General features: G+C 48.7%; 1 protein-coding gene across 1 annotated transcript in view; it reads left to right on the forward strand.

The window, feature by feature from the left end:
- Positions 1-124: 124 nt before the first annotated feature.
- The window catches only part of ubr3 (ubiquitin protein ligase E3 component n-recognin 3), a 33588-nt gene continuing 7082 nt past the window's right edge, over positions 125-26630 (forward strand). Inside the window, exons 1-32 of the mRNA XM_068746442.1 lie at positions 125-558; positions 1902-2041; positions 2327-2479; positions 2780-2935; positions 3140-3177; positions 3516-3582; positions 3962-4092; positions 4211-4439; positions 4782-4961; positions 7645-7778; positions 7909-7995; positions 8079-8144; positions 8230-8319; positions 8430-8558; positions 8643-8695; positions 8781-8914; positions 9663-9748; positions 9826-9967; positions 11064-11160; positions 11944-12085; positions 12504-12608; positions 12705-12875; positions 13859-14304; positions 15355-15443; positions 16775-16924; positions 17547-17680; positions 18663-18773; positions 19086-19286; positions 19797-19933; positions 22106-22191; positions 24875-24980; positions 25959-26059. Coding sequence (XP_068602543.1) covers positions 125-558; positions 1902-2041; positions 2327-2479; positions 2780-2935; positions 3140-3177; positions 3516-3582; positions 3962-4092; positions 4211-4439; positions 4782-4961; positions 7645-7778; positions 7909-7995; positions 8079-8144; positions 8230-8319; positions 8430-8558; positions 8643-8695; positions 8781-8914; positions 9663-9748; positions 9826-9967; positions 11064-11160; positions 11944-12085; positions 12504-12608; positions 12705-12875; positions 13859-14304; positions 15355-15443; positions 16775-16924; positions 17547-17680; positions 18663-18773; positions 19086-19286; positions 19797-19933; positions 22106-22191; positions 24875-24980; positions 25959-26059 — 4525 coding nt within the window. The remainder of the gene's footprint in view (positions 559-1901; positions 2042-2326; positions 2480-2779; positions 2936-3139; positions 3178-3515; positions 3583-3961; positions 4093-4210; positions 4440-4781; positions 4962-7644; positions 7779-7908; positions 7996-8078; positions 8145-8229; positions 8320-8429; positions 8559-8642; positions 8696-8780; positions 8915-9662; positions 9749-9825; positions 9968-11063; positions 11161-11943; positions 12086-12503; positions 12609-12704; positions 12876-13858; positions 14305-15354; positions 15444-16774; positions 16925-17546; positions 17681-18662; positions 18774-19085; positions 19287-19796; positions 19934-22105; positions 22192-24874; positions 24981-25958; positions 26060-26630) is intronic.

Raw genomic sequence — 26630 nt, forward strand, 5'->3', positions numbered from 1 at the left:
CTGAGATTAGTCGTCGCTATTTGGTCTAAGTCTCGACTGAAAGCCAGTTTACATATCGCGAGAAAACTCGAGAACATGGACGCAAGACAACAAAAATAAATTTGTGAACAACAAGCCGGAGAGCATGATGGCGGCGCCGCTGCAGCGCCGGGACAGGAACGCTACAGCCGCCCGCGTGAAGGCAGACCTGAATCGGACTGACAGCAGCTCTGGGGTTCGACAGCTTCAGGAGCTGCTCGGCACCGTGCTGAACCCAGAGAGGCCAGCGACCGACCCCGAAGCGCTCGACTGGTGTAAATGTCTTCTAGCGGGAGGCGAAGGGTTCGAGGAGTTCTGCAGGACGGTCCGGTCCTACGACAACGCGACCCTGTGCGGCTTGGTGTGGACAGCTAACTTCGTGGCGTACCGATGCCGGACCTGTGGGATTTCTCCGTGCATGTCACTGTGTGCGGAGTGTTTCAACAACGGAGACCACACGGGCCATGATTTCAACATGTTCCGGAGCCAGGCTGGCGGGGCCTGTGACTGCGGAGACAGTAATGTCATGCGGGGAAGTGGGTAAGTCCGAGCTAGCTGCTGGCTAAGCTGGCTAAGCTAACCAGCAGGACAGCCGCGGTTGTTGTGGCAGGTCATGCTGAATTTAGTGAAGTGCTCAGCCGGGTTAACTGCTAGCTAAGCTGGCTATGCTCAGCCGGGCTAGCTGCTGGCTAGGCTGGCTAAGCTAACCAGCAGGACAGCCGCGGTTGTTGTGACAGGTCATGCTGAATTTAGTGAAGTGCTCAGCCGGGCTAGCTGCTAGCTAAACTGGCTATGCTCAGCCGGGCTAGCTGCTGGCTAAGCTGGCTAAGCTAACCAGCAGGACAGCCGCGGTTGTTGTGACAGGTCATGCTGAATTTAGTGAAGTGCTCAGCCGGGCTAGCTGCTAGCTAAACTGGCTATGCTCAGCCGGGCCAGCTGCTAGCTAAACTGGCTATGCTCAGCCGGGCTAGCTGCTGGCTAAGCTGGCTAAGCTAACCAGCAGGACAGCCGCGGTTGTTGTGACAGGTCATGCTGAATTTAGTGAAGTGCTCAGCCGGGCTAACTGCTAGCTAAGCTGGCTAAGCTAACCAGCAGGACAGCCGCGGTTGTTGTGACAGGTCATGCTGAATTTAGTGAAGTGCTCAGCCGGGCTAGCTGCTAGCTAAGCTGGCTATGCTCAGCCGGGCTTCCTTCCGGATGACTGTCTGATATATTCCTGGAACCCATGGCTATATTAAAGGCTCAAGTTCGCGGCCCTTGCAAAGCAACAGTGTTTTCTGTAGCTGTGATATTTGTGTGTTTCGTTAGTTCGATTATTTGACGGCTAATAGACCTGTTTAGTGATCGCTGTGATCGATAGCTGTATGGATTACATAAAGGTGGATCATTTCTGCAGTTCCGTTTACACACTGTTTTACAGGAACACAAATAGGTGTCAACTTTTAAACGAAACGTCATATTTAGTTATTGCCAAATCGTTCTGTTTGCTGGTCACAGTCTGCCAGTGGCAGGATTACCAGCTAGTGACGTCATACAGCCTTCAGTTTGAAGTACGACCCAGACAGGGAGTGGATCATGATTTTATGGGTTACACTGTGTGTGTGTGGTTCATATAATAATCACTTCATATCTACAAAGTATTAAATTACTGTAAAATAAATGAACGTTAAGCTTCCAGAATTAGCCGGATCGGTAGGAAGCTTCTGTGTTAGTTGTGTTTAGATTCTTGTGTAAAATGAAAACGGATTACTGTGTAAACTGGCTTGCGGTATCCTTTTGTTCTGACCTGGCATTGTATAAATAAAAATGGATTGAATGGAATTACCGGGAAGGACGTTGTGAGCTTTCTGAGTAACGTGAATCTGTCCTTTGTGCTTTGTCAGGTTTTGCAGACGGCATCGGCTGAGAACAGGGGAGAATATTCCCTCAATACCTCGAGACCTTCTCCTGATGTCTGAAATGGTCCTTCCTCGGTTTATACTGTGGATCCTACAGTACCTGAGAGAGGGCTACGTTGAGCCAGGTGAACACAGTCTTCATTCAGTGCTGTGAGACAATCGAATTTAACCAACTCAAGAGAAGAATGTGTCCGAGGCCTTTTAATAGTCAAACATATGATGTCCATCCTCCGCCGGACTCCTCTTTTGATTTTTCATAAATGACACGGAGCCTCAGCCTAATGCAAGACGGGATCTGCCTTGGAAAGCAGACATCGCCGTTATGTCACTAGAAAGCGTAATTTAATTGTGTGTATTTGTATGCAATGGTAAGAATAACGATGTAATTTAATTTCATCTTGCTTTGCCAGACACCTCAAATGAGAGAGATCTGCAGAAGGTCCTGCAGCAGCTGGAGCCTCAGATCTCCTTCATGGAGGAGCTCACAAAGATGGGAGGAGCCATGAGGACTGTTTTGACAAAGATCTTGACCAATCAGCAAGCATTCAAGGACTTGAGCATGGGTAAAATACCAGTATATATTGGTAATGACAAAGTGCTGCCTTCTTTCTATTCGATATTAATGTGTTTTGATTGCAGTCATGTGATCATATTGCTGTTTCTTTATTGTTCTTTGTTGCTAATACATTACAATCATTTCTCTAAAGGAAAGCCCGTAGCTCCGACTCTCCTGCATGGCGCTGTAACAGAATACCTTATCTTGCTGTTCTTTATTTCAAATATGCACCGTTACCTGAGATAAACATTTATTTGTGTTTGAATTGATGTCATTTCCAGAATTTTTGTTTTGTTTTTCTGTTAAGGCCAAGAGGAAAATTTGTATGCGCAGAAGAATTATGACAAGTATTTGTCAGCTTTGAAGAATTCCGGCCTCGTGTCTGCGGAAGAGAAGGCCCAACGTGCTACTGCTGATGTCACTGCTGGCGCAGAGGGCGGTGCAGGAGCACTGGTGCTATTGGGTAGGCGGACATTACATAATATACAAAGTACATTCTCATCAAACCTCTATTAGCCATCATGCAAATAATTCAAAATCAATCATGTTATTAAGACAACAGTGTAAAAATTGCACGACTGCTGTGAACGTATTAAAACCAAGTGTGTCGATCGTCCGGTTTGTAAACTAATGTTGCTGCTACTTGATGCTTCCTCTCGTTTCTTAGGCTCCACTGTCCCAGGGAGCCCAGGTGAGCCCAAAGAGGTATGGGCTTGCATCACATACAATGATAATTGTTGTAAACATCCATTTAAATGTATTTTTATAATCTAGATAATAATAATTGTATAAATATATATGAAAATTAATCTCTGTTAAATTGTAAATAGTGACCAGACCTGGCGATGCTGACTCTGGTCACTATTTACATGCACTTTAATAATAGTAAATGATAACGATTTAAATGACTCATCATTTTGCTAAATGGCCGTTCACCCCCTCCCCCCACTCTAATTTGCTATTGAATCATATAAAGTTCTGTTTTGGCATTTTGCAGACATCTTAGATGACATTGTTTGCCCCCCCCCCCCCCCCCCCCCCAGGAGAACCAAGACGCAGGTCAGTCTGTTGGCCAGAGGAAGCGGGTGAAGCTGAGCAGCAATACCAAAGGTCAGTATGTACTCTGCCGTGGAGTCGTGTACTAATACGCAGTGGGAAGCACCCTTACTCTGCTCTGCTTGTACTCTGCCGTGGAGTCGTGTACTAATACGCAGTGGGAAGCACCCTTACTCTGCTCTGCTTGTACTCTGCTGTGGAGTCGTGTACTAATACGCAGTGGGAAGCACCCTTACTCTGCTCTGCTTGTACTCTGCTGTGGAGTCGTGTACTAATACGCAGTGGGAAGCACCCTTACTCTGCTCTGCTTGTACTCTGCTGTGGAGTCGTGTACTAATACGCAGTGGGAAGCACCCGTACTCTGCTCTGCTTGTACTCTGCTGTGGAGTCGTGTACTAATACTAATACTCTGCTCTTCGTTTTGCCTCCTCAGACCCATCTATTATTGAATCTCTGAAGCATAAATGCTTTCTGGAAGAGTTGCTGTTTTGGACGATCAAATATGAGTTTCCTCAGAAGATGGTCACCTTCTTGCTGAACATGTTGCCTGATCAAGACTATAAGGTATTTCTGTCTGTCTAGAATTTACTCTCATGTCATGAAGCAGACTGGAAAGTAGATAGAATCTTCCTTTGAAGCCTCAACATCACAGCAGTAAAGCTTTCCTCTTTCTGTCCAGCAGATCACCTTCACAAAAACGTTTGTCCAGCATTATGCGTTCATCATGAAGACGCTGATGAAGAGCCACGAGTCGGACACCATGTCCAATCGCATCGTCCACATCAGTGTGCAGCTGTTCAGCAACGAGGAGCTGGCTCGGCGTGTGACGGAGGAGTGCCAGCTGCTGGACATCATGGTGACGGTGCTTCTCTACATGATGGAGAGTTGCCTTATTAAGAGTGAACTTCAGGGTGAGCTGCTCCAACGCGTCGGGTTTAACGCACCTCACCACGTGATGCAACGGGTGCCGCGTTGCGTGTGAAATGTAAAAAACAACTTGATTGCTTTCAAAAGAACAAAACCCATGCACAGGTGTGTGTCCCCCCCCCCCCCCCCCGGCCTTTTCTTAATTGTGTAGTGAAAGAACGAAATAAGCTGCAATGCTTTTTTTAATTGCTGCAGATGAAATAGTTTTTCTGTACATGCAGCCAGGAGCAGGTTTGCGTGACGTATGAGTGTATTGTGTTTTTCTACACGTGCGTTGTTCTCAGATAACTGCAGTACTCACGTGGTTCCATGCCTTACTCCTCTAGATGACGAGAACGGTCGCCATGTTGTGGTGAACTGCAGCGAGGCTTTGCTGAAGAACAACACCTACTGGCCATTGGTCAGTGATTTCATCAACATCCTCTCACACCAAAGTGTAGCCAAAAGGTTCTTGGAGGACCATTCGTTGCTGATGCTGTGGATGAGCTTCGTGTCTTTCTTCCAAGGTAAGCCGTAGTTTCATATAGACCGGTCCGACCGGGGCAGGACAAAGTTCAGGACTAGGCTGCTCATATAGACCGGTCCAACCGGGGCAGGACAAAGTTCAGGACTAGGCTGCTCATATAGACCGGTCCAACCGGGGCAGGACAAAGTTCAGGACTAGGCTGCTCATATAGACCGGTCCAACCGGGGCAGGACAAAGTTCAGGACTAGGCTGCTCATATAGACCGGTCCAACCGGGGCAGGACAAAGTTCAGGACTAGGCTGCTCATATAGACCGGTCCAACCGGGACAGGACAAAGTTCAGGACTAGGCTGCTCATATAGACCGGTCCAACCGGGGCAGGACAAAGTTCAGGACTAGGCTGCTCATATAGACCGGTCCAACCGGGGCAGGACAAAGTTCAGGACTAGGCTGCTCATATAGACCGGTCCAACCGGGGCAGGACAAAGTTCAGGGCTAGGCTGCTCATATAGACCGGTCCAACCGGGACAGGACAAAGTCCAGGACTAGGCTGCTCATATAGACCGGTGACCGGTCCAACCGGGACAGGACAAAGTTCAGGGCTAGGCTGCTCATATAGACCGGTCCAACCGGGGCAGGACAAAGTTCAGGACTAGGCTGCTCATATAGACCGGTCCAACCGGGGCAGGACAAAGTTCAGGACTAGGCTGCTCATATAGACCGGTCCAACCGGGACAGGACAAAGTTCAGGACTAGGCTGCTCATATAGACCGGTCCAACCGGGGCAGGACAAAGTTCAGGACTAGGCTGCTCATATAGACCGGTCCAACCGGGGCAGGACAAAGTTCAGGACTAGGCTGCTCATATAGACCGGTCCAACCGGGGCAGGACAAAGTTCAGGACTAGGCTGCTCATATAGACCGGTCCAACCGGGGCAGGACAAAGTTCAGGACTAGGCTGCTCATATAGACCGGTCCAACCGGGACAGGACAAAGTTCAGGACTAGGCTGCTCATATAGACCGGTCCAACCGGGGCAGGACAAAGTTCAGGACTAGGCTGCTCATATAGACCGGTCCAACCGGGGCAGGACAAAGTTCAGGACTAGGCTGCTCATATAGACCGGTCCAACCGGGGCAGGACAAAGTTCAGGGCTAGGCTGCTCATATAGACCGGTCCAACCGGGACAGGACAAAGTTCAGGACTAGGCTGCTCATATAGACCGGTGACCGGTCCAACCGGGACAGGACAAAGTTCAGGGCTAGGCTGCTCATATAGACCGGTCCAACCGGGGCAGGACAAAGTTCAGGACTAGGCTGCTCATATAGACCGGTCCAACCGGGGCAGGACAAAGTTCAGGACTAGGCTGCTCATATAGACCGGTCCAACCGGGGCAGGACAAAGTTCAGGACTAGGCTGCTCATATAGACCGGTCCAACCGGGGCAGGACAAAGTTCAGGACTAGGCTGCTCATATAGACCGGTCCAACCGGGACAGGACAAAGTTCAGGACTAGGCTGCTCATATAGACCGGTCCAACCGGGGCAGGACAAAGTTCAGGACTAGGCTGCTCATATAGACCGGTCCAACCGGGGCAGGACAAAGTTCAGGACTAGGCTGCTCATATAGACCGGTCCAACCGGGGCAGGACAAAGTTCAGGGCTAGGCTGCTCATATAGACCGGTCCAACCGGGACAGGACAAAGTTCAGGACTAGGCTGCTCATATAGACCGGTGACCGGTCCAACCGGGACAGGACAAAGTTCAGGGCTAGGCTGCTCATATAGACCGGTCCAACCGGGGCAGGACAAAGTTCAGGACTAGGCTGCTCATATAGACCGGTCCAACCGGGGCAGGACAAAGTTCAGGACTAGGCTGCTCATATAGACCGGTCCAACCGGGACAGGACAAAGTTCAGGACTAGGCTGCTCATATAGACCGGTCCAACCGGGACAGGACAAAGTTCAGGACTAGGCTGCTCATATAGACCGGTGACCGGTCCAACCGGGACAGGACAAAGTTCAGGGCTAGGCTGCTCATGTAGACCGGTCCAACCGATCGTGCCCCCACTATTACGGCATTGCAGTGGTTGGATAACGGCGCTATGCATTTGAATGCATCTGTCATTTGTGATACAAACTCCTTGAGGTCAGACAAAACATTTGAATTAAGTAATAGTTCCTGTTAGACTTGATTTACCAGCAGCCAAATCTGTCCATAATGATGCTTGATAGGAGAATTGAGCGGTGGGGGGGGGAAGAACTCTTCACAGTTAGTCGCTCATAATTTGCCACAACCCTAAAACTAACACGCAGCCCTGCACAGTGGGCTGAGTGTTCCCTTCTGACTCCATGTGCACAAATGTCTGTGTATGCTCTTAAGTCAAGGTGCTTTATTATTATTACCCTCGCCGAAGGGGAGGCGAGGGTATTGCAATTGGGTGCGTTTGTCTGTTTGTCTGTTTGTCCGAGCGCATAACTCATAAACTAGTAACCTAATCAACTTGAAATATTTACACAGGCAAGGTTCTGTCCGTGGCTCGGTCCTCCCCGAGAATGGCGTTGATCCGGATCTGGATCCAGACTCGAGAACTTTTTAAAGGATTCTTTAACATTGCGAGATAGGCCACTTGGAGGCGAGGGTCTGCAATCTCTGATTGATCAGCTTGTTCTACATGAGTTTTTCCTTCGGCACCGATCGTAAATTGCACACTTCCTTCCTGTGATAGGTATGAACCTGAATAAGAGAGAGCTGAATGAACATGTGGAGTTTGAGTCTCAGACCTACTATGCAGCTTTTGCAGCAGAGCTTGAAGCCTGTGCACAACCGATGTGGGGTCTCTTAACACACTGCAAAGTCAAAGTAAGCCTCCTCGCGACACTTCCGCTCGCTGTGTGCCTTCCCCATGATGTGTTCAAACGGTTAAAGAGCTTGCATACGGGGGTGCATCAACGTTTTCTAATGCCTTGAGAATGTTTTTACGTGTAAACAGGAGACGCAGGAATATACAAAAACAGTTGTGCGCTACTGTTTAGAGACCTTGCAGATCTGGTTTGATGCCATTGGCTTCATTGATGAGGTAAATTTAAAAGCCAAAGGGTTGACATGTATTTCCGACCACAGTCTGCCCCCCGTTTCTCATTGCTCTCGTATCGCTTACAGCCTGCTCCAAATCAAGTGACCTTTCATCTGCCGCTGCACCGCTACTATGCCATGTTCCTGAGTAAGGTATGTCTGAGGCCTCCTTCTCTGGACGTGCTTTTGCAGTAGCATTGGGGGCTTTTTGAGCTCGTTATGTTTCTTAAATGTTCAGGCCGTTAAGTGCCAAGGCCTTGACCTGGACAGCCTCCTGCCTGACCAGGAGATGCTGATGAAGATCATGGTCCATCCACTCCAAATCCAGGTATAACACCGAAGGGCCGTAAACAGTCGTGCAGCTTGTATTTGTGTGTAGTTCCGTCTCTTTGGTTGGTTGCCTGGTGTCTTGCTGACTGTTCCCATGCCTGCTTGTAGGCATGCTTGTCAGAGATCCACAGCAACATGTGGGTCAGGAATGGTTTGCAGATCAAAGGACAGGCTATGACCTACGTGCAGTCCCACTTCTGCAACTCTATGATTGACCCTGACATCTATCTGCTCCAGGTTTGTGTTGCTTTACCACACAAAGGCCTCACCATTCAATCATTAATACTGCAGTGGTTTAATGGTTTTTACATTTTAATTCAGGTTTGTGCATCAAGACTAGATCCTGACTACTTTATCTCGAGTGTTTTTGAGAGGTACAATCTCATTCCGACACACGTATTCAGAAAAACGAAGTTTGAGATTCAACCTAGATTCTGTATCTGCTCTTGTCTGACTCAGGTTCAAAGTGGTTGACCTGCTGACCATGGCGTCTCAGCATCAGAACGCTGTGTTGGACTCTGAGCAGGAGAGGCCGATGCTTGAGGGAGCGCTGACCTTCCTGGTTGTATTGACGAGCCTTCGCGTTCATTTGGGTAAGGATGCACACGACCCACGGGCAGTGACCCTCGACCTGCATGCGATACAAGAAGCATGCAGCAAAGCAGGCGTCCCTGAAGCCACGGTGATGAGAAAACGTTTTTGTGTCTGCGTTCATGCTCACCCTCGACTTCTCTTCATAGGAAAAGCCATCCTATGTTTTTATTGATGTTGTGGTGACGTTCTGATTTTTGTGTATGTATAGTGAATATTAGGTCGACGTACTTCTAGTCTCATAACGAGTTTATATTCACTTTGCCTCCAGTGATGACGGGATCTTTGTTCATGCATCTCAGGCCGAGGCTGGATGCATTCTATTTTTGTGCGTGCTAGCTTTACCATCACTCTGTCATCGTGGGTTGCTGGGCAACGTGACTAGAATGGAGCCACTGATAGTACTCTGTGATTGATCCAGCTGCTTTTAATGTATTCTTACTCGCTTCTATCCGGCCTGAAGTGGTCAAAGGATCAGCACGGGTTAGCGACATGAGTCAGGTGTGACGCTCTCATGAAGAGCTGCCAGTTTTCTAGTAACTTTGACCACGTGTTGAGAGAGACGGGCGCTGCTCCAGTGACCTGTGATTTAGGCCTGTGGTCGTGTTTGATCAACTGTTTGTAGTTTCTCCATTCTTTATCTATTCTCTGGTCACAGGCAGACTCTTCCTAAAACGGACTGAAATACACTTCACACGATATTAACCCTAGCCCTAATCGGTCTTTATTCTACCTCTGACTCTCCAACAGGAATGACCGATGACGAGATCCTTCGAGCCGAGATGGTCTCTCAGTTGTGTATGAATGACCGCACACACAGTGCACTGTTAGACCTTGTATCCTTCAGTATTCCACAGAAGTGTTATGTGAATCTCGTCTGTGTGAATCTCTTCCCTTAACGACATTGTCTCAGATTCCTGAGAATCCCAACCCAAAGAGTGGCATTGTACCAGGGAGTTGTAGTTTCGAGGAGATGCTCTCTGCTGTGGCTGATTTCAAAGCTCCAGTGTTTGAGCCAGGAGGCTCCATGCAGCAGGGCATGTACACCCCCAAAGGTAGGATGTTTAGGGTGACGTTGTGTCGGATGACGGGTTAACCTTTTAGAGAATGGAGGTGGGTGTGTCACAGATGTGTCTGGTGAAAACCGTGCGATGGCTCTCAGGTGCATTGATGATATTAGGCCCACTGCTACACGTCGAGCGGTAGATGCTACGCATCGAGCGGTAGGTGCTACGCGTCGAGCGCTAGGTGCTACACGTCGAGCGGTAGATGTCACACGTCGAGCGGTAGATGCTACACGTCGAGCGGTAGGTGCTACACGTCGAGCGGTAGGTGCTACACGTCGAGCGGTAGATGTCACGCGTCGAGCGGTAGGTGCTACACGTCGAGCGGTAGGTGCTACACGTCGAGCGGTAGGTGCTACACGTCGAGCGGTAGGTGCTACACGTCGAGCGGTAGGTGCTACACGTCGAGCGGTAGGTGCTACACGTCGAGCGGTAGGTGCTACACGTCGAGCGGTAGGTGCTACACGTCGAGCGGTAGGTGCTACACGTCGAGCGGTAGGTGCTACACGTCGAGCGGTAGGTGCTACACGTCGAGCGGTAGGTGCTACACGTCGAGCGGTAGGTGCTACACGTCGAGCGGTAGGTGCTACACGTCGAGCGGTAGGTGCTACACGTCGAGCGGTAGGTGCTACACGTCGAGCGGTAGGTGCTACACGTCGAGCGGTAGGTGTCACGCGTCGAGCGGTAGGTGCTACACGTCGAGCGGTAGGTGCTACACGTCGAGCGGTAGGTGCTACACGTCGAGCGGTAGGTGCTACATGTCGAGCGGTAGGTGCTACACGTCGAGCGGTAGGTGCTACACGTCGAGCGGTAGGTGCTACACGTCGAGCGGTAGGTGCTACACGTCGAGCGGTAGGTGCTATCAGTCCTCCATCAGCCAACTGCAGCAAGAGGAGAAAAGACTGCAACGTGTCAGAAATGAGTTCTTCCATGGAAGTTCTTTAGTTTGATGTCTTACGTCCTGCAGGGACATATGAATGTCCGGCCACCAGGGGGCAGGCTTGCACCACTTAAACAGAGAAGGAAAGTGAATTAAGGTCTCTTTTATTAGAGGTTACAAAACGCCTCTCTCCTTTTCCACGTCTAGCGGAGGTGTGGGAGAAGGAGTTTGACCCAATCATGGTTGTTCTCAGAACAGTCTATCGCCGTGACGTCCAGTCGGCCATGGACCGCTACTCTGCATTGTAAGTCGACGCTGTCAACGTGATTTACCCAAGAACTTGATTTGTGTGCATCATTTCAATCTTGTGCCAAACAGAATCACGTTTTGGGGTATTGCAAAAAACCCAAGCCACTGCGTCATGCTCTGTTTAGTAGTAGGGTCACCTCATTCACCTACAGCACGAGGGACGTGATGAGAACGTTGGTTCCAATTAGATAGCTGTCACCGAAAATCAATATTATGGTCTACATTGTAATAGAATGGAGGAAATATTTAGTGTTTAACTGTGGAACAGACGTCCCCTGAGAAAAATGTCTCTGAAGCAGACAGCTTGGGATTAGCTGCTGAAGGTCACTGGAACATGTGAAAGACGTAGATTTTAATGGAACGGTTTCTTCTTTGGAACCGTTGAGAGGGTAACCTTTTGATAAAGGACTTTTAGTCTTGAATTCCTTGGCTGTAATGCTAACGCTGTTCCAGACCGGTTTTTCTGGTCGTGAGGCACATTGAAGCTGCCGCTGCCACCGACGGTCTGATGCAGCCTCATGTTGTTCATCCACGCCGTTTGAATGTCAGGCTGGCCCTGGTTTAATATAACAGTGATGCCATTGGCTGTTCCTCTGTGTCGTCTATAACCTTATGTGCAGTGAATTACTGGGAGCTATTTGCAGTTCTGCCTCATCAGATGATTATTACTGCGTTATTGCAGTATTGAAAGTGTTTTTATGGCTCTGGTACAGTGCGTTCTGTGTGTTACTGATTGATCCTCTGACATTTCTCTCTCCTTGGTGATGATGTCACCTAGTTTAAAACAGTCTGGCATCCACACCGGCAACCCATGGCCTCCGTACAAGGAGAGAACTCTTCTGCAGCCGTGCTACAAAGGTCTGATCAAGCTGTTGCACTGTAAGACGCTGCACATTGTGATCTTCACGCTCCTTTACAAGGTGAGCCCTCCAACGTCTGTACAGGCAAAACGCCGTGGTGCTCATGCACCTCGGTTCACTCCGTGGGAACATTAGCATAGACGTTAATAAAATGGCAATGAGCTAAGCCAGATGTTTAGTCGTCGTCTGGTTGCCTGCCTGACCGTGAACATGATGAACGTGCTTTTTACGGTTAGTATTGGGCTACTCGTCTTGTCTGGAGCATATCTGGCAAAGATATGGTTTAGCTTTGCTAAACTTCATATACGTACGTATCAATCGTGTTTCATATGTTTGTTTTTATCGTTTCAAGGTGACCCTGGAGGGCGGTCGTCTTCTCCATAACGTATTTCCAAAACCAATATACACCACTTCAGAGCAGCAGAGTATGAGTGGTCTTCAGATGGCTCCTTAAGTTTAAATGTTCATTGTGTTCTAGATATGGATGGATCATCAGAACATGTCCGAACATGTGCTCTGCATGGTGCTCTACCTGATTGAGCTGGGATTGGACAACCAGGTGCAAGAGAACTCAGATGATGAGGTTGGATGTGTGTTCTTGAGGCTCACCTGCAGTCTCCTTTGATGTTTGCACCTGTTATACGGTGCGTTCTTGTCTCACGCGCTCCTCTGCATCCAGGAGCCTTGCATTGAGGAGCACTGCCATGACAGCTGGTTCCCTGGCACCAACCTCCTCTCTAATCTGCACCATATTATCAACTTCGTCCGGGTTCGGGTTCCTGAGACGGCTCCTGAAGTGAAGAGGGAGGCCCCTCCCAGCACCAGTGCTGAAGCTTCTTCTTACGGCCAGGTAAACGCGTGTCGCATGTCGGCAGCACGTCACAGTGAAACCTGCTGGAGACGCAGCCGCTCGGCTTCTATTGGCTCGCAGCATGAGAACGTTGAACGTCTGAAGACTCGAGATGCAGATTCTTTTCTGAGACGGGTCCAGACTAAACGGACAGAGAATAATGCATTTCATTCTTTTGCTTGACCGGTTGATCAGTGAACATTCCAGTTCCAGCGTTGCTGTGTTCCACATTAGGATGTTAGTGAACCAGCGCCGTACCTGTCGGGCGTGGCTCCCGTTGGCCTCGGCACTTGAACTGATGCGGCCGTTTCCCACGTCTGGCATGCATGGAATTTATTTCTGATCTCGTATCTGATGTTCCTCTTTCCTAACGTCATTTTGCTGCACCTGCTCCACAGAATTCCAGACGTCTTACAGGGAATTGGCGAGAGGTAGCTATCTCTATCAGCGTGAGAAGCTTGGCCTTCGTGCTGCTGCTTTACCTGCATTATGAAGCACTTATCTATATTTCTCAGGACACTGGCCTTTGTGTGTTGAGGTGTGTGTGGCGCTGTGCTTCAGCAGTTTCCCTCCCTTCTGACTGCTGAAACTAATGACATGTTTCGGTAAATGCTTTGTAACCGCACGCCAGTGTGATTGATGCTGCCTCGACCGGGCTGCAGCTCGGGTCCTTTTTGCTCAGGCAGGCCGGGGCACTCCCTCAGACGGCTGGTGAGGCGTTTGAGTTCTCCGTGGAATGTGCTTCTGTGAGCGGTCAGCTGGAATGTTTGTGATGGACGTTCCATTAGGCGCCGGTCAGACCGTGCTTGAAGCGCCACACCAACTTATCAGACTCTGGCTGATGTGATTTTAGGAGATCCTCTTTGATGTGTGATGACATCATCTGCTTGTGTGGATTCCGTGGGCTCGACGGGGTCCATAGAGCTTTAATCACGGACATACAGACAACGTTGAGTTGAGTTTTCTCTTCTGTGTGTTGCTAGAATTTGCGTGAAGCTCAGGTGTTCAGCCTCGTTGCAGAGCGCAGGAGGAAGTTCCAGGAGATAATCAACCGCAGCAACACTGAGGCCGCCCAGGTTGTCAGGCCCAAGAGCTCCTCAACACGCTGGGTCCCACCGGGAACCCCCCCCCAGCTGGTGACGGAGATCCTGGAGATTCGGGAGAGCATGCTGTCCATCCTCATCAAGCTGCACCAGAAGCTTTCGTCCAAGCAGAACTCCCTGCCGGTGTCCTGGCTGGAGAACATGGATGCGAGCCTTCACGCTCACGGCGACGGCGTCGCAGCCATCGAGCGCATCCTCACCAAGGCGGCCATGCGCAGCTGCCAGATCAAGCGGAGCATCCAAGACATCTGCGGGAAGGTGTGCCCCCCAGTTCCACCAAAGAAGAACAGTCCCTCTGACAAGAAAACCACGGACAAAGAAGAGAGGTACCGTAAACACCTCCACCTCTATGTTCCACGCCTTGGTGCTGAATCCAGGGTCCATGTTAAATAGCATATTGTGCTGCATCATCATTCTGTAGAAAGAGACCGTGTCCAGACATCGCTGGTGAGACCGCAAACAGGTTTTAAAAACCCAGACCGGTGCCGTCGAACTGTCCGAGGCCCTGCGTGATCAATGCTCTGCTCTCTTTAGCGCTTTGCTGTTGGAGCTTGATTAGCATTATTATTGTCGTGTGAAATCCATACATGATCTACGATGTGGTTGATGGTAATGCAGGTCATTTTAATGGCCGTATAGTTCAGCTTCTATCCCCTCTGGTTCTATCCCCTCCGCCTATACGCTCTCATTTTATCAGTGTTGTTCCACGTTTGGGGCTTTTGTGGGCATCTGCAGAAGGAAATTGTCCCGTGAGGCTCCTTGTAGAAATCAAGACGAGCCCGTGCGTGTTCTGGCTTTTCACTTCACCAGCCCGAGTCGCTGTCTCTGTCTCACTCCCCTGATGATGATGGAATGGCTTTCAACCATTTTAGTGTTGCTTCACCTCTCAGGTGAAGGCAGGATCTCTCCCATCCACACAAACTAGTTCTGTTTCCAAGGCAACCAGCAGGCAGCAGCGCGTTCAGTGAAGCCACAAACCGCTGCTCGTTCGTCATGCTGGTCGTCGACAGCCCGAAGCCGTCGGGGGAACTATTGATCCGGGACTCTCCTGTCACCATTTGTTTATGCCCTCTTATTGGTGGCTTAATTTACAGCCGGCTCCCCCCCGAGGGTCTGCAGACCCATCGCATCAGTTCAGAATGTAACATTTCCAGCTTTGTCCACACACCTTGTTGGAACCATTAGCTGTAAATATATTAGTGTCCCCTTCAGCATGGAAGAGCGTGTCGCTCACGCCCTGAAACCGACGCGTTCATTCCCAGAAAGCTTTCAAGCTCCGGAGCGACGTCCCCGTGGGAGAGCGTTTCTACCGTCTCTAAACACGTGGCTGTGTCTGCTTTCACCAAATGTTGTTTCTCTGATTCCCCTTCATTTAGACGCCAGAGGGCCAGAGAGAGGCAGCAGAAGCTGCTCGCTGAGTTCGCTTCCAGGCAGAAGAGTTTCATGGAAACGGCCATGGATGTTGGTGAGTCGAGTAAAGTCATTTTATTGATCACATCGTCTGCAGAGTTCATTGCCCACTAGAAACCCAGTAGTAATGGTAGTAGATCTGTTGTGCTAACACAAGTAACTAACCATGACCTAAACATTCTGTAATAAAGCTGAAAGTGAATGGCGGGTATTTGCACAGAGCATGTCTTCCTAGCTGCAGGGTGACGGCGTCCCTCACTCGTAACGGTTGCGTCTAAAATGTCAAAGTATTTCTTATAATAAACCTCAGGAACTCGACTGTGCTCTGGTTGAACTGTTCTTCATGAGGAACTGGTGTTAGAATGTGCGTATCAAACCACATTCTGTACAAGAAGACCTCCGAAAAGTATTTTGGGCTGCATTCCAGCGTGCAGTTTGAAGGGCGCGTTGCTGCTGTAGTCGGTGAGGAGAAATGCTGTGGGCTGAAGGGAACCCATCAGGAAGGTGAAAGTGGGCCGGGTCCCTGCTGGTGGTCTCCACAGGCCTGTTAGGAGAAACTGAGAGCCCGTCCTGTGGGAGTGTGGCTGGCTGCCGACTGAGGGCGTATCGGATCAGAGCACTAATGGTGGGCCGGACTCTCAGGGCCCGCCCGACACAGCGCAGTTAGTGGATGAGTAATGGCTGCTGCGATCAGACAGATCGTCGTGGTAACGCTGTACTTTGAATCGATGTGGTGTAGACTAACCAACAATAAGAGTTCTAAACCTGGAGCCCCGTTTGTCAGGCGCCGCTGCAGGAAGCGTGAAACATTGTGTGTGTCCTTGTTTTATTCGTTCGTGTTGTGCGTCGCGGTGCAGGATGGCCTGAGGCGGGTGCTGTGGGACTGACCTCTAATGCGTCTGCGACCTCCCCAGGAACACGGTGACCTCTCTAGAGAACATATTTACCCAAGAAGAAATGAATCAGTTCCCAGTGCAGCGCGGCGTTTCTCAGACGGAACACAGTTCTTAACATTTAAAACTCTTTTACGCTGGTAATTGATTCCTGCTTCTGGGCCGGTGCTTCAGACGGGGGTCGTCGGTGGCCTCTATTTAAATGTAGATTTAGGCATTCGTGATCTATTCTACCAGCGAGTCTTCCGTGTCCATTAGAGCGCGGCGGCGTTAAGATGATGACGCTGCCTTCCTCCTGCAGCGTTTCCTCAGTGTCTGATCCTGCTGCAGGAGAGCTCAGATCACATGACCTCCAGCTGTTTGTGTTTGAGGTGAAGGAGCTTCTTGTGTGTGATTTCATGTTTAAGACGTGGTTTCCGCTCTTTTGTGTAGGACTGTATGTGGCTCGGCTTTAATGAGCTTTTGTTCCTATTTATGTTGATTTGCTCTCTAGAATCCCCTGACGCTGACGCCTCCATGGACCTCGGAGCATCTGAAGTCATGGAGTCTGAGGTTCTTTATGACTGTGTCATCTGTGGCCAGAGCGGGCCGTCAACGGAGGACAGACCCACTGGCCTCGTAGTTCTCCTCCAAGCGTCTTCAGGTAGTCCCAACATCGTACCCTTCCCTTCTGTGATGTTGAAATGCTGAGCTTTACCACAGTCCACCCCTTGAAAGGCTAATTTGAATAGGTTGGGTGTTTTTAATCGACTCATTTGTCTTCCATGTCGATTTTCTGCTGTAAGAGGTCATTTCTATTGCGCATGGACAGCTGGACGTCATCAGATAGATGGCATGTTTGATTTAGTCACCTTGTGAAGCGGTTCAGGAGACGCTGCCCTCGAATCTAAAATAGTCCATAATAGCCTGGCAGCCAGAGGCGCGATTAAAACGCTCTGATCGCGTTACTGTTGGAGTGTCTGGCTGACTCAAGGTACCTGTGTGGGTAATTAATATTCCTCTCTACTGACAGATATGTGTATTTGTCTAGCAGAAATGCCACAAGTTGTGAGGAATTGTTGCCTGTTTTCAGTCTGTGTGTTTGGATGGCGAGTGGGACAAAAACAAACTTGTGGTTTGCTAAATAAGAAATAAAATGATCAGTATTTTCTGCCAATTTTAAATTCCTCTGAATCTATAAAAGTAATAAACTGTCTAATTCTTTATTTGAATCCTGAATTGAAGTCAAACATATTTTCATCTCTGACGACGTCGTTGTCTTTCAGTGCTTGGGCACCGCTGCAAAGGCAAAGAGGCTAAGGATCTCCCCACCAGTGACGAGGAGCACATCTACGCTGCAGACACGTGTGGAGTCGCTCACGACATCAGGCTGTCGCTCATGCAGCGATTCTTCAAAGACGTGGGTGTCTCCACAAATATCACAGGGACATAATGACGCGATGATTAGCACGACAGCATTACCGGTAACAAACTGTCACTACATCTTGGTAAAACAGAATCTACTCTTTTTGGGTCTAAACAGAGATAAATGTGAGATAAATGTTGATGATTTCAAGGTCACAGTCGATAATACAGTAATCTCCAGCAAAGAAGAGATTACCTATTTGGGCTGTGTTCTTGACAAATGCCCGTCTGGCGATAGTATGGCAACTAAGGTGATCAAAAAGTCAATGAAAGAACAAGATTTTTGGGCAGAATGTCTGCTTTTTGCTCTCTGGACGCTTGCTGGAGCCTCGTTCAGCCCCTCTTTGACTATGCTAGCACCTCCTGGTATTCAAACGTTAAAGTGTCCCTGAAAACCAGGCTCCAAACCTCCCAAAACAAACTGATTGGGCTACTCCTCAATCTGGGGCCCATGACCCCCCTTCTTCCTGGATATTTTGCTAGCCTAAAATGGCTCAGGGTAGCAGACAGGGTTAAACAACTCAAAATGGGATTGGCATTTAAAATAGTCAATGCAGCTCTGCCCTCAGTCCCCTCAATCCCTGCATACCTGAATAAACACCTCCACAGATTTAGTGACACCCACAGCCACAACACTAGAGGGAGCTCAAACAACAACCTGATTACCCCCTCCTCTAAGACAAACATGGGTAAATCATCTTTTTACAATACTGCCCCCTAAGGGTGGAACTGTTTGACTCCTGCATGTTGTCTGAATGACACTTAGAACATGGAGCACAAAAATGTAATGAATATGGACCAAGCTGGTAATTATTCAATCATTGATAAGTAATCCTGAATGGCTGGATTTGTACAAATACAATGCTACGGTACGGCTGTATTGCAGTTGAAATTTAAAAGCTAAAGCTAAGCCGGCTTGTGGACTGAAGACGTATTGCATCTTCTAATCCATATGATGTTTCTCTGGCATTCTGCAGAGCTCTTGTCTGCAGTCTGTGTCAATCGGCTGGGATGGAGGCGTCTACGTCCAGACCTGTGGACACACTTTGCATATAGATTGCCATAAATCGTACATGGAGTCTCTGAGGGTAAGAGAAGGCTGGACCTTTGGAAATAAGTCTTCGTCAAGTTTGGTCATGAATTGACAGAAAATTCATTGATGGCGATATTTAAAATATATTGTAATAAGAGCGACTTCAATGTGAAATTTGTTCCTCGTCTATTTCTCTATGCCTCTTTTTTTGCCGTTTGAGTTATCAAGCTCTGAGTATTATAGAGACGAACGCAGTAGATCTAAATCCTTCGATCCTCTTTGTTGTCTGTTACTTTATCTACATACTACGTATTAACTTCCATTTAGAACGTCAAGTCTAGTATTTTCTGGTGTCTTTGTTCCCCAGAACGACCAGGTCCTCCAAGGTTTCTCCGTGGACAAGGGTGAATTTACCTGTCCACTGTGCAGACAGTTTGCTAACAGCGTCCTTCCCTGTCGGCCGGGGCGGGGCTCGGAGGCCGGTGCGTGGCACGCACACACAAATAAGAAGATATGTGTGCTTGTAAAGGAGGTGGAAGATCTTCAGGAGAAAGTAGGCCTTTTCCCAGTAAGTCCTGGACTTAACTAAAACATCTGGAAGGTTTTACACAGCTGTAGTACAGAAACACTCTCGGCAAGTTATCGATTCGAATTAGGGTCCACCTGCACATAATCAAGAAAATCAGTAATACGTGACGTGACTCATGATAAATGAATATTGAACTCCCATTATTGGTTCTACACCCCTCCCCTAATAAGATGAGGCTAGGTGAAAGCTACTGGAAGCATGGCCCATGTACCAATGGCTCAACCTCAAACATGATCGCAAGCTAACGTGGCTGTTCATGTCAGTCAGATGGTTTTTCTTATTCATGACATTTCAGGCAGTGTTTTGTGTTGAGTTCATCGTATATAATTATAATAATGCAGAAACTCAAAGCGCTCATGTACATATATGTTCAAGAAGGACATTTCAGTTGGACTTGAAACGTCGTGACGGATCCAAAGTGCTGTGTATCACGGCTTGCGTTACATTTCCTAGTGGAGTTTGGGTTCTGACTGTGTTCTTACTTTTAAGACGGAATCCAACTTGAGTAAAGAGATGGAGTTTGTTATTAAAGACATCAAGAATACCACCCAGAAGAAATATATGGACTACGGCAAGAACCCCGGCTCCCCCGACAACGACTTCCTCTTCATGTACTCCGTGGCCAGGTGAGATCGTTGGTGCACTGAGATTAGACAGACGGCTGCTGTCCCGTGATTGGTCCGTTGGTCGGTGCTTCAAGCCTCATTTCGTCTCTGGGTGAGGTGAAAGGTCAGCTGATCTTAAGTTCCTTGTTGGCATTTTTCAGTTTTACCCTCTGATTCTTGTTTTCAAGGAAAATCTCTGATTTGGTTTTGTGTTTTTTCTGTTCTGTGTAAAGAAATTGACTGAATTAAAAATATAAATTAAAGCAGGGATATTATATATGATGCGTCTCTTAAATAAGAATGAGATCAGAGTTTCCAATTCCAAAGACCTCAAAACGGACTTGGAACGTGCTGGTGGGTTTTTCTATAGTCTCCTAGATGCCTCTCGATCCTGCAGAAGCAGCACCATGTTTAGCTCCGTTTAACCCTTTCATACACTGGGATGAAGTCTACCTTTTGCTTCTCTCTTAATGCCAGCTCCTCCCCTTGAATAACGATGACTGTTCACACGAATGTTAAAGTTTCTAGAACCCTGAGGCACTACATCATATCAGCGGTGAGCGTTGACGTGCTTCGCGTGCTCTGAAGGTGCCGTTTCCATTACTTCATCCTGCGGCAGGGCTCCTATGATGGCCTGAGCAGCGCCGTCTCTTCAGGCCACCGTTAAATGGTATTGACTCTTGCTCGTTCTTCATTTATGAGGTTTGAGTAGGAGTCTATTCCACCACCTGATGAAACGGTGGCCCTTATAGCGGCTTCAGATTTTGAAAATGACTCTTAACTGCAAGCCTCTTGCCACCCACCCTCTGGTGAAACGACCAACACAACATGGATGAGAAAATGCACAGTCCTTTCTCAGGAACTTTGCACGTGAGAGAAATGACCAGCTGATCGTTCACCTTGGGGTCTTAAACCTCTCACCACTCCCATTTCAAAAACTCTGCCCAGCCTGTAATCCTCCAGACCTTTTGTCCACTCAGTGCTTTGGGTCCATCAGTCCCCCGCCCTAAAAACAAAGATCCCCGGAGTGTGTCTGGGTGCCTGTTGGCGCTCTGAAGTTCAATGAACAGTGCAAATTGCCTTAGGAATGGAAAATTCCTTTGTCACAGGGGCCCCCTTATCAGCAAAAGCCAGATGGAGCTTCACCGTGGCTGCATTATCTATGTGAAATTGCTTTTTCTCCCAGGAAACCAAGGATTTGCCCCCGCCTCCCTGGCCCATAGAAGGAAATGGCCGGTGGCAAGATGGAAACGGGCCCAGATTGGCCCTGTTTCCAGAATACCTATCTCTTTTCACCATCTCTCACATTGTTAGAGGTTTTGGTTTGATTCACAGTTTTGGTGTTGTTGAATTAGAATTCAGCGGCGAGGTATGCTTTGATATGCATGAGATATTATGCACGAGTTGTGGCGGAGAACAGCCTTTATGCTAATAGTCCTGCTCCTGCAAAAATCACTCTGGGAAGGCTGTCATTTACTTGATACGGAATTGCTGCTGCAAAACAAGCATTAAAAGGCAAATGGCTTTACTGGGCGGCATCTTTCATCTCCCTAATCAAGCCGATAAGAGGCAAGCGTAGCCAAAAGCTGCACATTCTCCAACACGTGCACCGTTATTGGCTATTTCAAGAGAGTGCTGCACCCAGAGCTGTTATTTCTGTATGGGAGGAGGCTCATCTCATTCAACCTGTAATAGGTACACACAAAAATAATTATTTTTTTTAATTATTATGTTTGTGGATGTTTGTTTGGGCTGGTAGACTGCGTAAACTGAATTGCCCCTTGGGATAAATAAAGTTGTCTGGACTGAACAATAGTCATAGTTCAGCTGTCATTTACCATCGACTTCTAGCGGGGAGAAGGAAAGGTAAAAGTGTATAACTTATATAAATAACTATAATAAACTGTTCTATTTAGATGTCTGTTACATTTACAGAAAATGTGATTTTGGATTGTTATCTGTAATTGAACTTTATCATAATGGGCCATTTTGGGCAAATCACACAGCTACACACGTTCCTCCTTGTCCTGGTGAAGCTCGAGATCTTGACACTTAGTTTCTTTGACCTCTTGGGATGGGCCGGTACGTGAAACCCTGCTCTGCGTCTTTTATGAGTACTTTCCAGTAGTAGTAGTGTTTTCATACGTGTGCCTGCTACCATCTAAGACTCAGGAGTTATGACTTTGTCCTCAGGACCAACCTGGAGCTGGAACTTGTGCACCGGGGAGGGAACTTGTGCTCTGGAGGCGCCAGTGCAGCCGCCAAGCGCTCCTGTCTCAGTGAGTAGCTCCGCCTCTCTGTGATTTATGTGTTACAAGGCTAGTTCTCCACCAAGTCGTCAAAGCTTAGCAACATGCAGAGGGAATGTCTGACGCATCTTTAGGATGACGCAACACAACTGAAACGCACACGTTTAGGTCTGTGCTGCACCGTGTTTCATTCCTCTGTCGAGTTCGCGGCACTGTTTCATTCCTCCGTCGAGTTCGCAGCACCGTGTTTCATTCCTCTGTCAAGTTCGCAGCACTGTTTCATTCCTCCGTCGAGTTCGCAGCACCGTGTTTCATTCCTCTGTCAAGTTTGCAGCACTGTTTCATTCCTCTGTCGAGTTCGCAGCACCGTGTTTCATCCCTCTGTCGAGTTCGCAGCACCGTGTTTCATTCCTCTGTCGAGTTTGCAGCACCGTGTTTCATTCCTCTGTCGAGTTCGCAGCACCGTGTTTCATTCCTCTGTCGAGTTCGCAGCACCGTGTTTCATTCCTCTGTCGAGTTCGCAGCACCGTGTTTCATTCCTCTGTCGAGTTCGCAGCACCGTGTTTCATTCCTCTGTCGAGTTCGCAGCACCGTGTTTCATTCCTTTGTCGAGTTCGCAGCACCGTGTTTCATTCCTCTGTCGAGTTCGCAGCACCGTGTTTCATTCCTCTGTCGAGTTCGCAGCACCGTGTTTCATCCCTCTGTCGAGTTCGCAGCACCGCGTTTCATTCCTCTGTCGAGTTCGCAGCACCGCGTTTCATTCCTCTGTCGAGTTCGCAGCACCGTGTTTCATTCCTCTGTCGAGTTCGCAGCACCGTGTTTCATCCCTCTGTCGAGTTCGCAGCACCGCGTTTCATTCCTCTGTCGAGTTCGCAGCACCGTGTTTCATTCCTCTGTCGAGTTCGCAGCACCGTGTTTCATTCCTCTGTCGAGTTCGCAGCACCGTGTTTCATCCCCCTGTCGCGTCCAGCCTGCTGCAGTGAAATGGCTCGTCATCCTTGAGTGGCTGAGAAGAGATTTCACGCTCGAGGCGCGGTTGGTGAGCTACATTAACCGTGCAGACGTGCTGCAGTTTTAGCGTTTGCTCTTTCTCAGGGAGTGAGGAGGAAGCGCTAGACGTCTGCTAACTGAGCCTGTTTCTCAGGAGGCACTTCTGCTGATGAAAGAATGAACCGCAGAGTCGAGATGCGTTCAGCTCCACTTAATAACAGGCATCAAACGTCATAAGCACTTAAACTCTGTAAAAATCAGCATCGTGAGAGCAGACGGCTTCGCTTTGTCCTTTTAAAATAGCTCAGACTGAAATAATTAAGTCCACAAATAAACATTGCTCAATGAATGCTTGCATGGGTTCTTTGATATTCTTTATTTGGTTCCGTCATAAATCATGCCACCTGCCGAGCTGTACAGTCTGTCTCACCCAACTAGGGCTTCCTGCACTAGCAGAGCAGAAAGCAGGTAACTCTCGTATAGAACCTCAAGCTGGTTCCTGCTGACAGCCTCGTGTCTGCATAGAGGCCTCGGTGAGACTGCGTTCCGTGCTGGTGCTGGTTCTGCTGTTAGTGACCGGGCCCGTTGTCTTTAGCGAGGAGAAGACGTTAGTGAAAACGTGCAGACTCCTTCATGGGTCCGAGTGAGTAGCAGAACTCGGCCTGTCTGTTGGCCTCTCTCTGGTCAACAATCATCTCACTAAACGTTGTTGCCCTCGGTAACCAAGTCTTGACCTACATTAGCAGAGATGTGATAAAGCAGAGTTATGAAGGGCGTGTCGGCCATCGGCGAGGCGTGACGCCGTCGTTTGTGTCATGGCATCAGTGCATTTAGGAAGCTCTCTTCAGGACTACAAACGGGTTAGACTGGACCAGAAGCTTGGAGTAAGGGTTCTCCATCTGTTCATATTTTGCCGTGTCAACACCAAAGCAGCAAACGACACGCTTGATTTTATTCTCCGTTCATCCCCCCTCCCTCCGTTTCTTTCCGCTTCCAGGCTAGTTCCTGCTAGGTGTTGGGAGATAGCGAGGAAAGAAAGGAGACGAGCTGTAGATGACAAATTGGACGTAACGAGGAGCTGACAGCGATATTGTCTTTCCTTTGGGCTGTTACCGTTTACCTGTGGAGGGCAGTGTTGCTCCAAGTATTGAAATCAAATAGAATTAAAATGGCAATTTGAAAGAGAGAGTTTTATAGAGGGTTTTTGCATTCAGCTAAAATTAATCTTGTTGTCATTTCAGACACGGACGGGTTTTTCCAAATCGGTCTCTTTGAGATGATGGTTTTAAGAGAATTGTGTTCATTATCAGAGTAATGAACACAATTGTGCAATAGAAAGACAGACGAGAGCATTTCTCCCGTTTGCAACGTTAAACATCTAAAATGGACGAACCACGAAGTTTTAAATGCTGCTGCTTACAAAAGGTTGATCTCGATACAGGCCGTCAAAGCTCAGAAGCGTCCTCCCGCGGGAATCTGCTGTGTGCGTGTGTGTGTGTGTGTGTGTGTGTGTGTGTGTGTCTCTCTCTTCATGTACCCTTGGTAACGAGCAGGTGTGACCTGAACCGAGCGTTGCTCCAGGCTCTCGAGCTCTGGCCTGGTTTCGTCTGAGCCCGACCAGTAGCCCGTTTGTTCATCGTGTGATCTGCTCCGGCGGCTGGTGGGGGGGGGGGGGGTGCTGATTGCGATAACAACGAGCCTTTGTGGTTTCCTCCCCCCCCAGATCAGCTGTTCCATGTGCTGGCCATGCACATGCGTCTGTACAGCATCGACTCGGCCTACAATCCCTGGACGAAGCTCACTCGGGTTGCCCAGAGCGGAGACGCCGCGTGAGTCTCTGCTGACTGTAAATGTATTCATGCTTTCTTTGTAGCCCCCCCCCCCCCCATCTCCACTGTCCCTGCCTCAGATAAACATGCAATCAGAGTGCCACTTGGCCCCCGCTCTCTCTAAACACCCCCATCAGCTTGTCTTCTACACAAAGAGAAGCTAAAAACAGAAAAGGGGCCGCCTGTGGTTTCCATAGAAACCAATAATTGCTGCATCTGGCAAATTACCGGGCCCCCCAGAGAGAGCAAAACGACCCCCGTCAGATTCAGCGAACAGAGAACAAGCAGCATGCACGTATTATCCAAACGGGGGGGGGGGGGGGGGGGGCATCTCAGCCGCCTGCTGCCTTACCCGTCTCTAACAGACACCTGAGCTGCCCCCCCCCCCCGCCCCCGAGTACTCGAGCCGCTCCTCCCTGCTACTGCTGGCAGACGCCGTTTCCACCTGCTAATATTAAGGCGCTCGCAGCTGTACGTTTAGTGTTTATGAATACTTTGGGTTCGGGTTCGGGTACCTGCGGAGTTCCACCTGCTCTGACCCAGTTAAGCAGGACTAGAGCTGGATAGAACCACTGACAGGAACCTTTCTCCTTCCTTTGAGCCTTTGGGAATAAAAGGTATTATTCTTTACGTGCAGTTCACTTTCAACCTCGCTAATCAATAAATAAAGATTAAAGATGGCAACGGGGGCTGGCAGGAAACCAAGACAACAAGCCTTTTTAAATGTAAACTTTACATGCAGAAAGACGTGCTCTGAACTATTTCATCGTGCTTGTTGTCGTTTCCATAAATGTTGCTTAAAGATTTATTACTCGATTCACGTTAAATCTGAGGAAGATTAAAAAGAAATCTGAATTTGGAGACTTGATAAAAGTGGCGAGAACAAGCCGAGCTGATATTTCTGTGGCGTCAGAAGGTTGCTGAACGTTTTCTCGCCGTGCAGCAGGTTTATTGATGACTGAGCCTTTTGTTTTGCAGTGGCTTTGATGAAGAGAGGCCGGAGGTGCCCATGCTGTTCCGAGACGTCCCTTCCCTCTTGACTATTTTTGTGCTAACGATGCCACAACCGCTGCGGAAAGGTACGGGTCGATGTGTGCTTCTGACTTGTTTAAGGGCGGGGGGGGGGAGGGGCTCTCGGTGGCTGCTCCACAAGGACAGCCCTCTTATCACCAGTAATCAGGGCTGAGTGTTTCACATTTCCTATCTATGCTCCCGTTGCTGCTGTTGGGCTTTGAGGATCAGAGCGATTCGTCCTTGGTGATGGGAGGGCTGCATCTCCTCATCGTAGAAAAGGTGGGGGGCCAAGTAAGGCCGGGCCGAATACACTGCAGCTTTTCGTTAAAATGGTTCAAATGTAAGATAGGATTCTCTCTTTTTATTTTAAACCATGATTGAAATGACTTTTGGTTAACTAAAACTTTATGCTTCAGTGATTAAAAAGGGTGATTATGGGATGCACACGTGCTAAATGTGTGCATCCCATAATTGGTTTACTACAGGCTGATTTGCTCACCTGCAGTTCTGGGGGTCCGTCCACATCAGGGTGTCCTTGGACACCAATGTTCTGGTTCTGTTTGTTCGTCTGTTAGAATGATAAATGGGGTTACCATTCCTCTGCTTTTAAGCGGGTAAAACGCGTGAGGTGTGATT

Source organism: Brachionichthys hirsutus, chromosome 12 (assembly GCF_040956055.1).
Source record: "Brachionichthys hirsutus isolate HB-005 chromosome 12, CSIRO-AGI_Bhir_v1, whole genome shotgun sequence".
Taxonomy (NCBI): Eukaryota; Metazoa; Chordata; class Actinopteri; order Lophiiformes; family Brachionichthyidae; genus Brachionichthys; species Brachionichthys hirsutus.